Genomic DNA, 12,838 nt, shown 5'->3' with positions numbered 1-12,838 from the left:
TATTGTATGTAAGTGTCCAGAGTAGGTAAATTTATAGAGAAAGAAAGTACGTTCGTAGTGGCCAGGACCTGTGTGGAAGGACTGCTGTTGGGTACTGCTTTCTGTCAGGGGTGATGAGAAAGTTCAGAAATTAGTGGTGATGGTCACACAGCCTTTCTTCTGAAAACCACTGAGTTATATGATTAACTTTTGTGTTTGTGAATTATATATCAATAAACGTGTAATAAGAGTATTTTTCAAAAGATATATTATTGGTTCAATGTTCTTTTAACTGCAAGCAAAGGTGATACTATTCTATTCATACCGATGTTCTTAAAATTATAAGTGTAGGCCGTCATACATAGGAAATGGACTACTTCATCTCATACCCAACCTTGAACTTCAAAGAACAAGAGGCCACAGCATCTTAATTTTTGGGTGACTGTTTCTGTTATCTGTTACAACCACCTCAGCCTAGAACAATCTGATGTAAATATCACAGTCCAACCATCACCAAAATTTTAGTCATGTGGAATGACAAGTTTCAAGCAGAAATTCAAATACTAGGGATAATAAATCATAGTCCTACAAAACTATATTCAAAAAGATACACACACCCCTATCTTCATAGCAGCACTATTTACAATAGCCAAGACATGGAAGCAACCTAAGTGTTCATCGACAGATGAATGGATAAGGAGGATGTGGTACATATATACAATGGAATAGTACTCGGCCATAAAAAAGAAGGAAACAATGCCATTTGCAGCAACATGGATGGACCTAGAGATTATGATACTAAGTGAAGTTAGTCAAAGACAAATACCACAGGATATCACTTACATGTAGAATCTAAAATGTGACACAAATGAACTTATCTACAACACAGAAATAGACTCACAGGCATAGAGAACACACTTGTCATTTCCAAGGGGGAGAGGGGTTGGGGACGGGAAGGATTGGGAGTTTGGGGTTAAGAGATGCAAACTATTGTATATAGAGAATGGATAAACAACAAGGGTCTTACTGTAGAGCACAGGGAACTATATTCAATACCCTGTGATAAACCATAATGGAAGAGAATATGAAAAAGAATGTATATATTTATATAACTGAATCACTTTGCTGGACAGCAGAAATTAACACAACATTGTAAATCAACTATACTTCAATAAAATAAATTTTAATGAACAAATAAATCCTAGTCCTAGTATTTGGTACATGTTGAGTAACTGTCAAGCTGTGCGAAGCGGATTGTGTCTCACTTAGTTATCCCACTGACCTCATGCAGGAGATATTGTCCTTATGCTTTACAGACAGATACACTGAGGGACAGACATAGTAAGTCCCTTGTCCAGAGTCACACATCCCAGTGAAAGGGAAAGAGGAGGTTTTTCCCATGGGATTTGACTTCCAGGCTCAAACACTTATTACTGAATTGGTTAAAATTGAAAGCCCCCAGGATGCCAACTTGTAAATTTACCACAGCTACTTACTATGGAAGAACCGTCTAGCGGTCATTTTCCTGTAGGTCTGTATTCCGTTGCTCAGCACACCCGAGAGATGGCTCAGACACTTTTCCTTTTGAAACACCTTGAAATCTTCATTATTTTATATGTACTTGTTTCATAAAGTCAAGGGCAAAAAATGATTTCCTATTTTAGGAAGAGAGACGTATATCAGGGTGGCAAAATTGGTCTTTCATTAATGCAAGTATTTTAAAATTATATTAATAGACACAGGTGTATGTAGATTTCAAATGGAAAATTATTTAATGAGTCAATATTTCTTTTTCTTTTTGCAGAACAACGGTTCCCTGGTTTGGTGCCAGAATCACAAGCAATGTTCTAAGGTACGTTCCCTACAACTGTATCAGTATTTTAAAAAACGTTTCATTTTGTAACAACTGTAGAGTCACAGGACGTTGCCAAGCTAGTACAGAGAAATCACATGTACTCTTCACTCATTTCCCACCAGTGGTTACCCTTTACGTATATGTAGAACAATATCACAAGCAGAAAATTGCCTTGGTACAAGGTATGTATATAGTTCTATGAGATTTTATCACATGTATGGATTTAGTTAGTGTAGCCACCACTGCAATCAAGATACATGTGTCAGCATTTCTGTATACTCCCTTATTTCTCTCTTTATTCTCTAATTATTTCAATCAAAAGTATTTTTAAGGAGAAAACATCTTCTGATTGCACGAGAAGATTTAATGCATTCTACTTACACCTAAGTTGTTTTGTATGCGTTTATTGTGTTTATGTGTGGGAATTGCTCGTTCACTAATCTGATTCTTTAAGCAGTCTCTTTTCTATCTTTGAGTATTTCTTGTTGCACACACATGCTCCAAAGCTATCATTATACTCATTCATATGTTTCATAGCATAGATTTCTTACCTCAGTCTCCAAACATCACCATCTTTAAATATATTTATATGTGTGTATAGAGAGTATATATGTATGTATATGCTTTAGCTCCAGTCTCAAAGTTGGTTTTATATTCAGATTATATAAGTGAATAAAGTTTAAACTTGCTATAAATACTGCAGCACTTTGGGATTGTAATAGTGTTTGATGAGATTTCTTTCATGGTTACGAGTATTAGACCGAAAATTGAAGCATTCCTTTATTTTACAACCAAAATTTCGTCTGAGCAATACACAATAATATGAAACAGCATATTTATGAAGAACGTTATTAGTTTGAAAGGTCTTTCAAACAAATTATCTCAAAGTAAATGATTGTAGAATAATGTTCCTAAACCTAAAACTTCACTATAATGATACATTCTGACATTCATGCATGCGTTGTGTCATTTAATCTGCATGAACGTTATTAAAAACAGAACAGAATTATTCTGTGAATGTGAAATAATTTGGTGAAACTAAACTTTGCTTAGTTCTGACTCTCTGGATCCTGGGCAGAAATGAAATGTCTGGTTTATGATCCTTTTACTCTTTTTATATAATATCATACATATTTGTTCTGATAAGGTATTTTCTGGTTATCTATTATATTAATTGTTCTTCAATTGGTGTTTTGGGTAATTTGTTTATGTCATCATTGCAGGAGAGGATATATGTGTGTGTGTGTATATATGTATATATATATGAATGTATGGCTATGAGGCTGACTAAATTTCATAAGTAGTGCTTTTGTCCAGTTTTGTTAGTTGGGTATTACTTGAATGATAATTTGTTGTATCAATATTATTTCTCATAAGCACCTCTTTTCTCCTTATGCCATCAAGAAATTAATTTTTTTTTACACACTTGAAATTTGAATGGGACACGTTCATTTAAACCGCTTTTAAAATATCCTAATTAAAGAACATTGCAGCCCTAGGGAATACAGATTGTTAAACCATATTTTGTAATTGAATGATCAAGGCTGACACGAGGGACTGAACTTGACAAGAAAAGAAATCAATTCCTTTTGCCTGAAAGCAAAAATGAATCAATAAGTCATAGATAACTTCAACAGAAACTTTGGAATATAGTACAAAGCCAACATAAATTTAAGGGTTGTCTTTAGTCTGAATCCTTGGGGATGAATCTTACATGTTAATCAAAGTTCATCTCTTTTGGATATTATCACCATGGGATACATTTGCAGATAATTACAGTTTGCACTTCTTCTGAGATTCGTGAAGCATTGTGTAGGCTTTTCCTTTGCTAATTTTTAGGTTAATGAGGTGAAGGGTGAGCGGTGATAACTCCATTTTACACATGGGGAAATTCAGGCACATACATATTGGATAATGTCCTGGAATCACTCAGCAAATCAGTAGAGGTGAACTAAAGTTTGGAATGCCATCTCCTAGGCTGTGTTGTATAGAGACCAACAACTTGAAAAACCGTTTTGAGCAAATATTGGGACAGAAGAGTAAAAACACCTCACCAAATCAAGAAGTAATGCTGATGATATAATTTTTCTGAATATATGTTAAAAGATAAAGTTTACATAATATTTTATAGAAAGTACACACTTTCTAATTAGTTCTGGTTGTGTTTGCAAAGCCCATCACCTTCAGGATCCCTCCAGAAGGTGAGTTCTTCTTCCCATCTAACTGCCTGCCTTGTCCAATCTGCCATCATCTCTTGCCTGGACCAATCCAGGAGCATCCTCTTGGGTCTCCCAGCTTCTACTCTACCCACGTGGCTGCTGGAAAGACCCTTTAAACATACAAGCTGAATCTTGCTGCTGTCTGCCTCACACCTTTTCATATCTTCCTACCTCACTCAGTCTAAAACATCGGCCCTGTCTTGTCTGCCTGTGCTCTCTCTCCAACTTTCTCCTCTGCTTTACCCCCATCAAGCCTGCTTTTCCCTCCACCAGAAGGCTCCTTCCGCAGTCACCCAGCTCACCGCACCCCATTCATGTCTCAGCACAAATGCCGCCTTCTCAGCCTTGCCCTCCCAGGTCACCTCCCACCCATTTACACACTTCCTCGGCCGTGTTGTACCCACACGACATTATATAGTTGCTCCTTTGTCTCTGAGAGTCTGTCTCCTTCACCAGAGAGTAAGCTCCGAGGGGCATCGGCTGAGTTCTCTTTGTTCATTGGGGTATTTTCAAGCCTAGAATGGTGTTTGGCACAGCGTAGTTGCTCACCAAATATTTGTGAATGAATCCATGAATGAAGTCCATAGGGAACATTTCCTTCCTCCCCCAAAGTACATCATTACTCTATTACCTTCAGGAAAAAGGTTATAATCCATTTTGTGTCCATGTAACTTAGCATGATTATTTATTATTAATTAGGAAAATCTTCCTCCTATAATGAAGCCAGTACTGTGAAGTCAGGGGTCTTTAGCATCATTTAGCTCCTAGATGATGTAGAGCAGTGACTTACTGTCCTGCACGGTTTGAGGCCAGTGGTTCTCAAGCTGGAGCGATTCTGCTCCCAAGGGGACATTTGGCAATGGCGGGAGACATTTTTGGTTGTCACTACTGGCATCTAGTGGGTGGAGGTCAGGAATGCTGACAAACTACAATGCACAGGACGCCCTCACAGTGAAGAAGCTCCAAGCTCAGTAGCGCCGAGGGAGGTTGAAAAACCCTGGTCTGTGCATTTTGTGGGTTATAAAGGAATTGAAGAACCACTCCTATTCTCAGCAGTTTTACTTTCTTATATGAAGGAGAATAAACATATAATTTACCGAGCATGTGGTATGCGCCAAGCACCTTTTCAGGGGCTCATTATATGTTAGGAATTCTAATGCTCATCATATACCATTTCTTTTTTTTAATAAATTTATTTATTTATTTATTTATTTTTGGCTGCGTTGGGTCTTCGTTGCTGCGCGTGGGCTTTCTCTAGTTGCGGTGAGCGGGGGCTACTCTTCGTTGCGGTGCACGGGCTTCTCATTGAGGTGGCTTCTCTTGTTGCGGAGCACAGGCTCTAGGCACGCGGGCTTCAGTAGTTGTGGCACGTGGGCTCAGTAGCTGTGGCTCGTGGGCTCTAGAACGCAGGCTCAGTAGTTGTGGCACACGGGCTTAGTTGCTCCATGGCATGTGGGATCTTCTGGGACCAGGGCTCAAACCCATGTCCCCTGCATGGGCAGGCGGATTCTTAACCACTGCACCACCAGGGAAGTCCACATCATATACAATTTCTGTAAAAGGCCAGATAGTAAATATTTCCATCTTTGTAGCCCATAAAGTCTCTGTGGCAACTACTCATGTGGCCACTGCAGCATGAAATCAGTGATAGATAGTACCTAAACAAAGGACAGTGGCTGTGTTCCAATAAAGCTTTATGTTTGGACACTGGAATTTGAATTTCATGTAATGTTCATGTCATGAAATTTTATTACCTTTCCCAACCATTAAAAAATGTAAGAACCATTCTTTGCCCGCTGGCTGTACACAAACAAGTGCCAGGCTGGGTTTGCCCATTTGCCAGACTTTGCCATTGCATTCACATATGCAAAAGCAGTCAAAAACAAAACAGTAAAGTTGCATTTGTCTCTCAATACAAAGACATATCTTGATGTATTCAAACTAAAAAATGGACAGTTTCTAGCCTCCTGTGTGGAACGTTGCTGGTCAGCTTGCGAGGATTTGTTGAATGAATGAAGGAATGGTAAACAACAGTAAGAAGACATCAAATCACAATTAACTTTTGAAAATTCAGTGTTAAAACGCGATTATTAGAGCCAGTAAAAATTGGGGAGCACTTCAAGAAGGGCAGAAAGATGGCTGGATGTCCCCTCTCTTGCACCCTTGCAGGTTATCTGCATTGTTCATCGTCTTTGAGCTATTTTCTTACTCTGTAAATGTAGAAAGCTGATAATAATGCAGATGAATCTTGTCCATGGAAATGCAAATGGTTGTGTGCAGTGTATTGCGATTGATGCTTCCCCCATCAATAGACCATTTTGCATCTAGCTGTACATCCATTCTAGCATTTGTTTTTGTGTGTGAATATATTTGTATTTCTTGGATTTCTCCTTTGAACCACATGTAACATATTACTGGTTCTTGCAGTGTTTCACGAGTTAAATCTTTGACACTTGTTCATTTGATATTTGCATGCCAGTCATGCATTTACTTTATAAAATAAGCATCCTTTGACCTTACGCTGCTCAGTTACCTTTCTATACATTGCATCTAAGAATGGCATTCTTGTTGACACCCACCCCTGTCTGGAGAGCAGGCGTGCTCGTCCTTCTCCTTTTGGGTGTTATAACTCACTCACTTGACTCTTGTTTCCCATTTGGTTGTGAGGATTTGAGTTGAAAAGCAGTAATTTAGGGCTCAATCTTGGTGTGGTGGCATGTTGCTTTGATCTCAGTGGGAGTTCGGTTCTTATAAGGGCTCTAACTCCAGATTCTTAGTGATTTTCCAGGTTTATTCAGAGCCAAATTTAGAGGTGAGGAAGATTGGTTTTGCTTGTACGAACATCTGGACAGTTTCATTTGACATCTGTGAAATTTATTGGATAAAGGTCAAACCCCAGAAACATGACTGAATGTGACTGTTGAAGGTTTTTGTGTTGTGTTAGATGCTTTCTATGATTTATGTGGTAATGACTGTAAATCCATAGAGCCCCAGGAAAATACATCTTAAGGAGGAAAACGAAAACTCAGGCACCCATGGAAACGCACTATGTCCAAACACCCAAAGAACCAAAGTTGAACAGTTTATTTTTTGTAATATTCTAGTATACAACAGTTTGAAATTTCAGTTGTTTTATATCCTTTAAAACATTTAAAGCCTATTGTACTACTTACTGATATTCATACAGTTTTCCCTGACTTTGCATAATCAACTTCAAGGACAAAGTTGATGTGTATTGAGCATCTCTTGTCCAACATATTGATACCTTTTGGGAGGTACCAATTATTTCATAGGCAAAGCCACCATTGACATTGATTGTCAAGAGAAGTTGTAGGTTTGCCACTGGAGGAGTAGAAAACTTCTCCAATGTTATAATTAATTCCCTCTATTTTGGATACCAATGTTATTATTTCCATAAGTAATGATCATGATAGTATTTCTAAGTAAATGGGATGTGATAATCTAGGAAGAGAAGAGAAATATTCTGTTTCCTTAAACCAGTGGAATTAAAATGTGTATGGAATGCATATGAAAAGAAATTGTGAGGTGTGTGAAAGTTTGGCTGGTGTTCTTTTGAAATACCAGTCTGTACATGCAGTATTGTACCAGCATGATGAATAAAAATTGTCAAATGCACATTTGTTAGACTATCCTATAACATCATGCCAGTAAATGGCATAATTTTAAGTACCCCAAAGACCATGATGTGCTTTTGTGCTTACCAAGAGATGAAGTCTCTCCTCCAGGAGACCTGAACTCTTGGATTTCCTGGTCTCCATGCAGCTGAAAAATCACATCGTCAGCAACCTTGAGTTAGGGGTCCATGTGTAGCTACATTCTCAAGTACTCCATCCAGTGTCACTGGTCACTGTAGGGGAACATTCAAGTCGGTATCGTCTCTGAGGTGAAGGCAGAAATGGAGAAAAAAGAAAGAACAAAGTGAGAGAATGTGGAACAACAGATAAAAACAAAAAGAACTTACAAATGGGGGAGCTAAATGAACACCTAGTTTCAAAACTTCATTTCTGAAGTGGTAAGTGCTGAGGTTTGTGAGAACCAGCGAAGGCTCCCAGCAGGGTCCCTGCTAGGGCTCAGGCAGGTGGATCGGTGAGTTGATGATTTTAACAATGAGAGATTTGCCATCTGTCACCGCCTCCTGGAATGCAAGCTCACAGCTCTAATTGGAGCCTTCAGCACGGAAGGCAGCCTGAACTGGTGTCACTGATTTGCTTTCCCTCACACTGTCATTCTTATGGTAAGTGTTTTCTGCCCTCACGCTGGGAACTTTTATCAAACATATTAGTGTGCTTTGGGGCGATCATTAGCCATCAGTAGCTGGAACATTCCAGGGTTTTTTTAGCCTGGAAACTAGCCTGTGTGCTGCAATAACTTGCAAAACTTGGCCAGGCTCATAGCACAATCAATATTTAGGGAAAAGAACAGGTTCTTATTTGGATTTAAATCCAACATGTGACATGTTAATAGCCCAACGTGTTTCTGATTTTCCATATCGGTTTTTAACGGATGTGAAAGACTTCCACCTGCTGTAAACTTCGAAGACATGTGGAGGGGAAAAAAACACCTCTGTGTAAGTCTTTATCCTCACCCCTTCCTCAGCTCTTCCTATTAATTTCTCCTTCCATCTGATGAAAGAAGATGCAAACGAAATCTCTTATTTGGTTCATGACTGAGGAAGGGTTCCTGAAAGCTGGCTTTAGAGAGGGAATGCATTTTGAACATATGAAACACATCTACGTCAGGATGCATCACATGGTGATTATGGTCTGACAGACGTTTTGAAGTTGTAATGTATTCATCAGAAGGCACACAGAGGAGCCTGGATGAGCTCCGATTGCTTGAAGTTGTTGGGTTTGAGCTGGCAACTGGCAAAGAGCACCAGTGTCGATTGAAGGATGGGAATGGTTATGTTTTAGAAAGAAGACAGACTTGGACTTCAATAAGCTGGGGAGGGCAGAATCTGTGGGCACTGAATACGTCATTGTGCTGAGTTGCCCTGCCTTCTCCAAGGAGAAGTAGTCTCCACTGAGGTGAAAACTCTCACTTGAATTTAGGAGGGGTCAGCATTTGCTTTTCTATGTTCAGGATTGTGACCCCATCCTGTAGGTAATCCTTGACATGAGGGTCAAGTTGTTCTACCTAATCATACACAGGAATTCCTCTTAGAAGCCTAATATGTGTTGGTACATGGTCCGTCTTGGAAACATTATTGCTCTATGTTTGTAAAAGAGCAGTTGTTATAGGGAAATAAATCTAGGTATTAATTTCAACTCTGTTTTTACTAGCTGACACTCTCTTTACTAGGAGATGCTCTTGTGTCTAATTTGCCTAAAGAAGGAATATAGGCTAATTATTTGAAAAATTAATTTTCCTTTCTCAAGATTTCTCACTTTTTATCTATTTGATGTGGAAGAACTTCCTTCATCCTATACATAATCACATTCAATTACCTTAGTATATTTGTTTTCTAATATTCGGGGTCATAGGACTTTCTGTAAGATTCATTGCTCAAAGCATGATGTTCTTTGGGTGATGTTGTTACTGAACCAAACTTGGGTCTGATCGCCCGTGCAGTAAACCCAATCTACTGACCCTGGGTTGTGGTGAAGGAAAGTGTAGTGTTGATTGCAAGGCCAAGAAAGGAGTATGGGCAACTCGTGCTCAAAAGACCCAAACTCCCTAATGGCTTTCAGGGAAACGTGTTTAATGACTCGGTGAGGAGAAGGGTTGCAGGTGCATGATCAGCTTGTGGACATAATTTTGATTGGTTGGTGGTGAGGTAACCTGGTGGTATTTTGGGAGTCAACGTCATCAACCTTCTGGTTCCAGCTGGTCTGGGATCAACGTGCTTGTGGTCAACATGCTTGTGGTCAACATGAAGTTAACTTCTTCCACCTGGTGGGGGTTTCAGTATCTCCAAAACAGCCCAAGGACATGGCTCAGAATGTTATCTATAGCCCTTGAGAAGGAAACAAACGTCCTTGATTTTGTTTAATGGCTAAACTATTATTATTTTGTCTTGCTTGACTGTTTTACTTTGTTTCTGCATTTTTCACTTCTCAGATTAAATTTGTTCTTTGGAACTCAGGGAAAGCCTAGGAGGCTAAAGTTTTTCTACAAACAAGAGGAATGCAGAGGACATGGGGGGATGGTCTGTCCTGGGAAGGTCCCATAGGGTGCTGCTTGGTTATAATATGAAGTGTGTGTGTGTGTGTGTGTGTGTGTGTGTGTGTGTGTGTGTGTGTGTATGTATGTTTAATGGCTAAGCTGGGCATTTATTCTAAACTCTTTTTCAGCCTAAAATTACCGTAGCTGTGCATGGGATCTACCAGTGAGTTTGTACCTTTTGTTTTCTTCTGGCTTGGAAGAGAAAATTTTTCCTAAGGGGGATCTTTATCACGTACTCCCTATATCTTCTTTGATGTGTGTCTAGGCAGAGTTAGGATGACGTTTTTATTCAAATAGTCATCCTCATTAGGATCTGTAATTTTTGCTGTGGATGTCAGAGCTAACAGCAGTTCTGCTGGCTGTGAAATGACAGTGACGTAGCAACAAGCCGCTGCTCTCCTGGTACTTGCCAAGAGCTAGAATATCAAACCTTTTGTATCCTTGCAGTACCAAAAGGCACCAGAGAGAAACAATATTTATACATGCCTGATAGATATGTAGTTTCCAGATGCTGTACAATCCATGCCTTCATTACAGGACTAACTATGTTCTTTCACAATCTCAAAATTGTCCTTTAACAAATGACATTTACTGAATCCCATGTTGCTGCAATGCAGCACGTGTAATATTCTCAGAAACTATCTCACAAACCCAGTCACCGAGGCCGCTCTGAGGAACTTGCCAAGGACATCGGTCTGTTATTCCATGCCATCTTTAGGAGAAAACTTGGGAAAGCATTCATTGTGTTCACTTTATCAGTACTAATTATGCGTCCCTTAGAAACTGGTAGATATTTTAGCCTGTGAACACTGTGTTTTCCCCTTAGAACTGACTGTTAGAAAGCTGAATGATAAACAAAATCACCTACTTTAACAAGGTTACTGAAATTTATCCTGTGTATATGGGAACTAGCTTTATCCCTGACTCCAGTTTTTGTTTTCCTTTATCTTGTTTTTATCACACACACGTTAAGATTTGTTTTCTAGCTGTATCCTATGGATCTTTGTAAATTGTCTTGAATCCTTTTAGGAGTGAGAAAGGCAACAGATAAATCCATAAATCCCTAAAATTACAAATAACTAGAGAAATGCCCCGTTGTGTCTGCACTTGCCTGGTGCGTTGTTTAGTTTCCTGAACCATTTTATCCACAGTTTCATGGTTCACTGAGGTGAGATGACAAGACATCTATATTCCTAGCAGAGCTCTTTCAGCTGGTGCTGACGACTAGGGCTTCACTCCTTGGAAAGGAGCGAAGGTGGCCACTTGTCAGTTAGGTAATGGCTGTGACTGGGCAAAAGAAAGAAGAAAATGCAGTTTAAGTTGTGAAACCAGGGGGTGCGTATGGACGTGTTCTGAGGGGGAATGAGGTAAGTGGAACAAAGGTGAAAAGCTTTTGTTTGTGAGCGCCTTTTCGAGCCAAAGGGGTTTGGCCCTGTCTTCACAGATCTTAAGTCATAAATAGCAGAGGTCAAAGAATAGTCTTTAAAACCACACAATAAAGAAAGAACTTCTCTCAACTGGGTCTTTTCAGAGCAGAGCTACCAATGTGGGTGAGTTCATTTTCCATTCGCATGGGGGAGGCAATGACTTAAAATGTGCACTTTGTAAAGATGGCTCTCCTCCCTCCCTCCCTCCCTTTCCCTTTTCTTTCTCTTTACTTACTTTTTCTCTCTCTCTCCCTTCCTCCCTCCCTTCCTCCCTCCCTCCCTCCCTCCCTCCCTTCCTCCCTTCCTTTTTTTTTTCCTTCTTTTCTTCTTTCTCTCTATTATAGTATCTATTAGAGTAGCAAATGTTGATGTCTATGAAGAACCTTCCCAATCTGCCTTAGGTTATGGGAACTCCTCTTGAAAATTTTAGGCACGGAATAATAGATGTGGATGAACTGGGCATTTCACCTTCTTTAGCTACAGCAGAAATCCCACTCAAGCTACAGCGTGTGCATCTCCATGTGCTTTTCCTCACGTCAGTAGCTCAGTTCACATAGATGTTGATGTATTTTCGTGTTGGAAGACAGGTCGCGGTAAGGTGGAGCTGAAGGGGAGACGTGTGCTGGTGGTTAGAAAACTGGGATCACATTGGCATTGCCTTATTAAACACCGGGCGTTTTAAGTAATTACAAGGGACTGATTCTGCGTCAAATTCCACATAGGGAATGAGAACCGTGGAAGCTGCCTGGGCCAGGACGGGCCTTGCGCTCTGCAAGCAGAGGTCACTAGATGTTCGGCCGCCTGCAGATGTGGCCGGTTCAGCCTTTCGTGGACGTTTCCCACGTGCCTTGATGGCAGCTTTGTGGAGAGGGGCCGGGGAGCTGCCCGCTCTTCCTCCGGACGGGATGCGGCTCTTCTGGAGTCCGCCTGCTGATGACGGTGGGGCTCTGGAGGGCTGCGCGCCTCCCGGTTCTCACAGCTGCAAGGATGAACTTGGGCGGTTGCAGATGAATGAGCTGCCTTTCCCAAGAGAAGCTGCATAATGGCTTCGGGACTATTAAGCTGTGAAGATTCATGCTCTGGCGTTTGCGAGTGTGTGTTCAGCATCTTTTCCTTGGGGAGCGAGGGGGGCATGTGCGTTTTTGGCTTTTTACATCCAACTGTATGCACAT

General features: G+C 40.3%; 1 protein-coding gene across 1 annotated transcript in view; it reads left to right on the top strand.

The window, feature by feature from the left end:
- The window catches only part of ANOS1 (anosmin 1), a 192,358-nt gene that overhangs the window by 37,022 nt on the left and 142,498 nt on the right, over positions 1 to 12,838 (top strand). Inside the window, exon 2 of the mRNA XM_057537945.1 lies at positions 1,784 to 1,831. Within this exon, the coding sequence (XP_057393928.1) occupies positions 1,784 to 1,831 (48 nt within the window). The remainder of the gene's footprint in view (positions 1 to 1,783; positions 1,832 to 12,838) is intronic.

Source organism: Balaenoptera acutorostrata, chromosome X (genome assembly GCF_949987535.1).
Source record: "Balaenoptera acutorostrata chromosome X, mBalAcu1.1, whole genome shotgun sequence".
Lineage (NCBI taxonomy): Eukaryota > Metazoa > Chordata > Mammalia > Artiodactyla > Balaenopteridae > Balaenoptera > Balaenoptera acutorostrata.
Note: the sequence above shows the minus strand (reverse complement) of the source record. Positions and strands in the feature narration are given on the sequence as shown.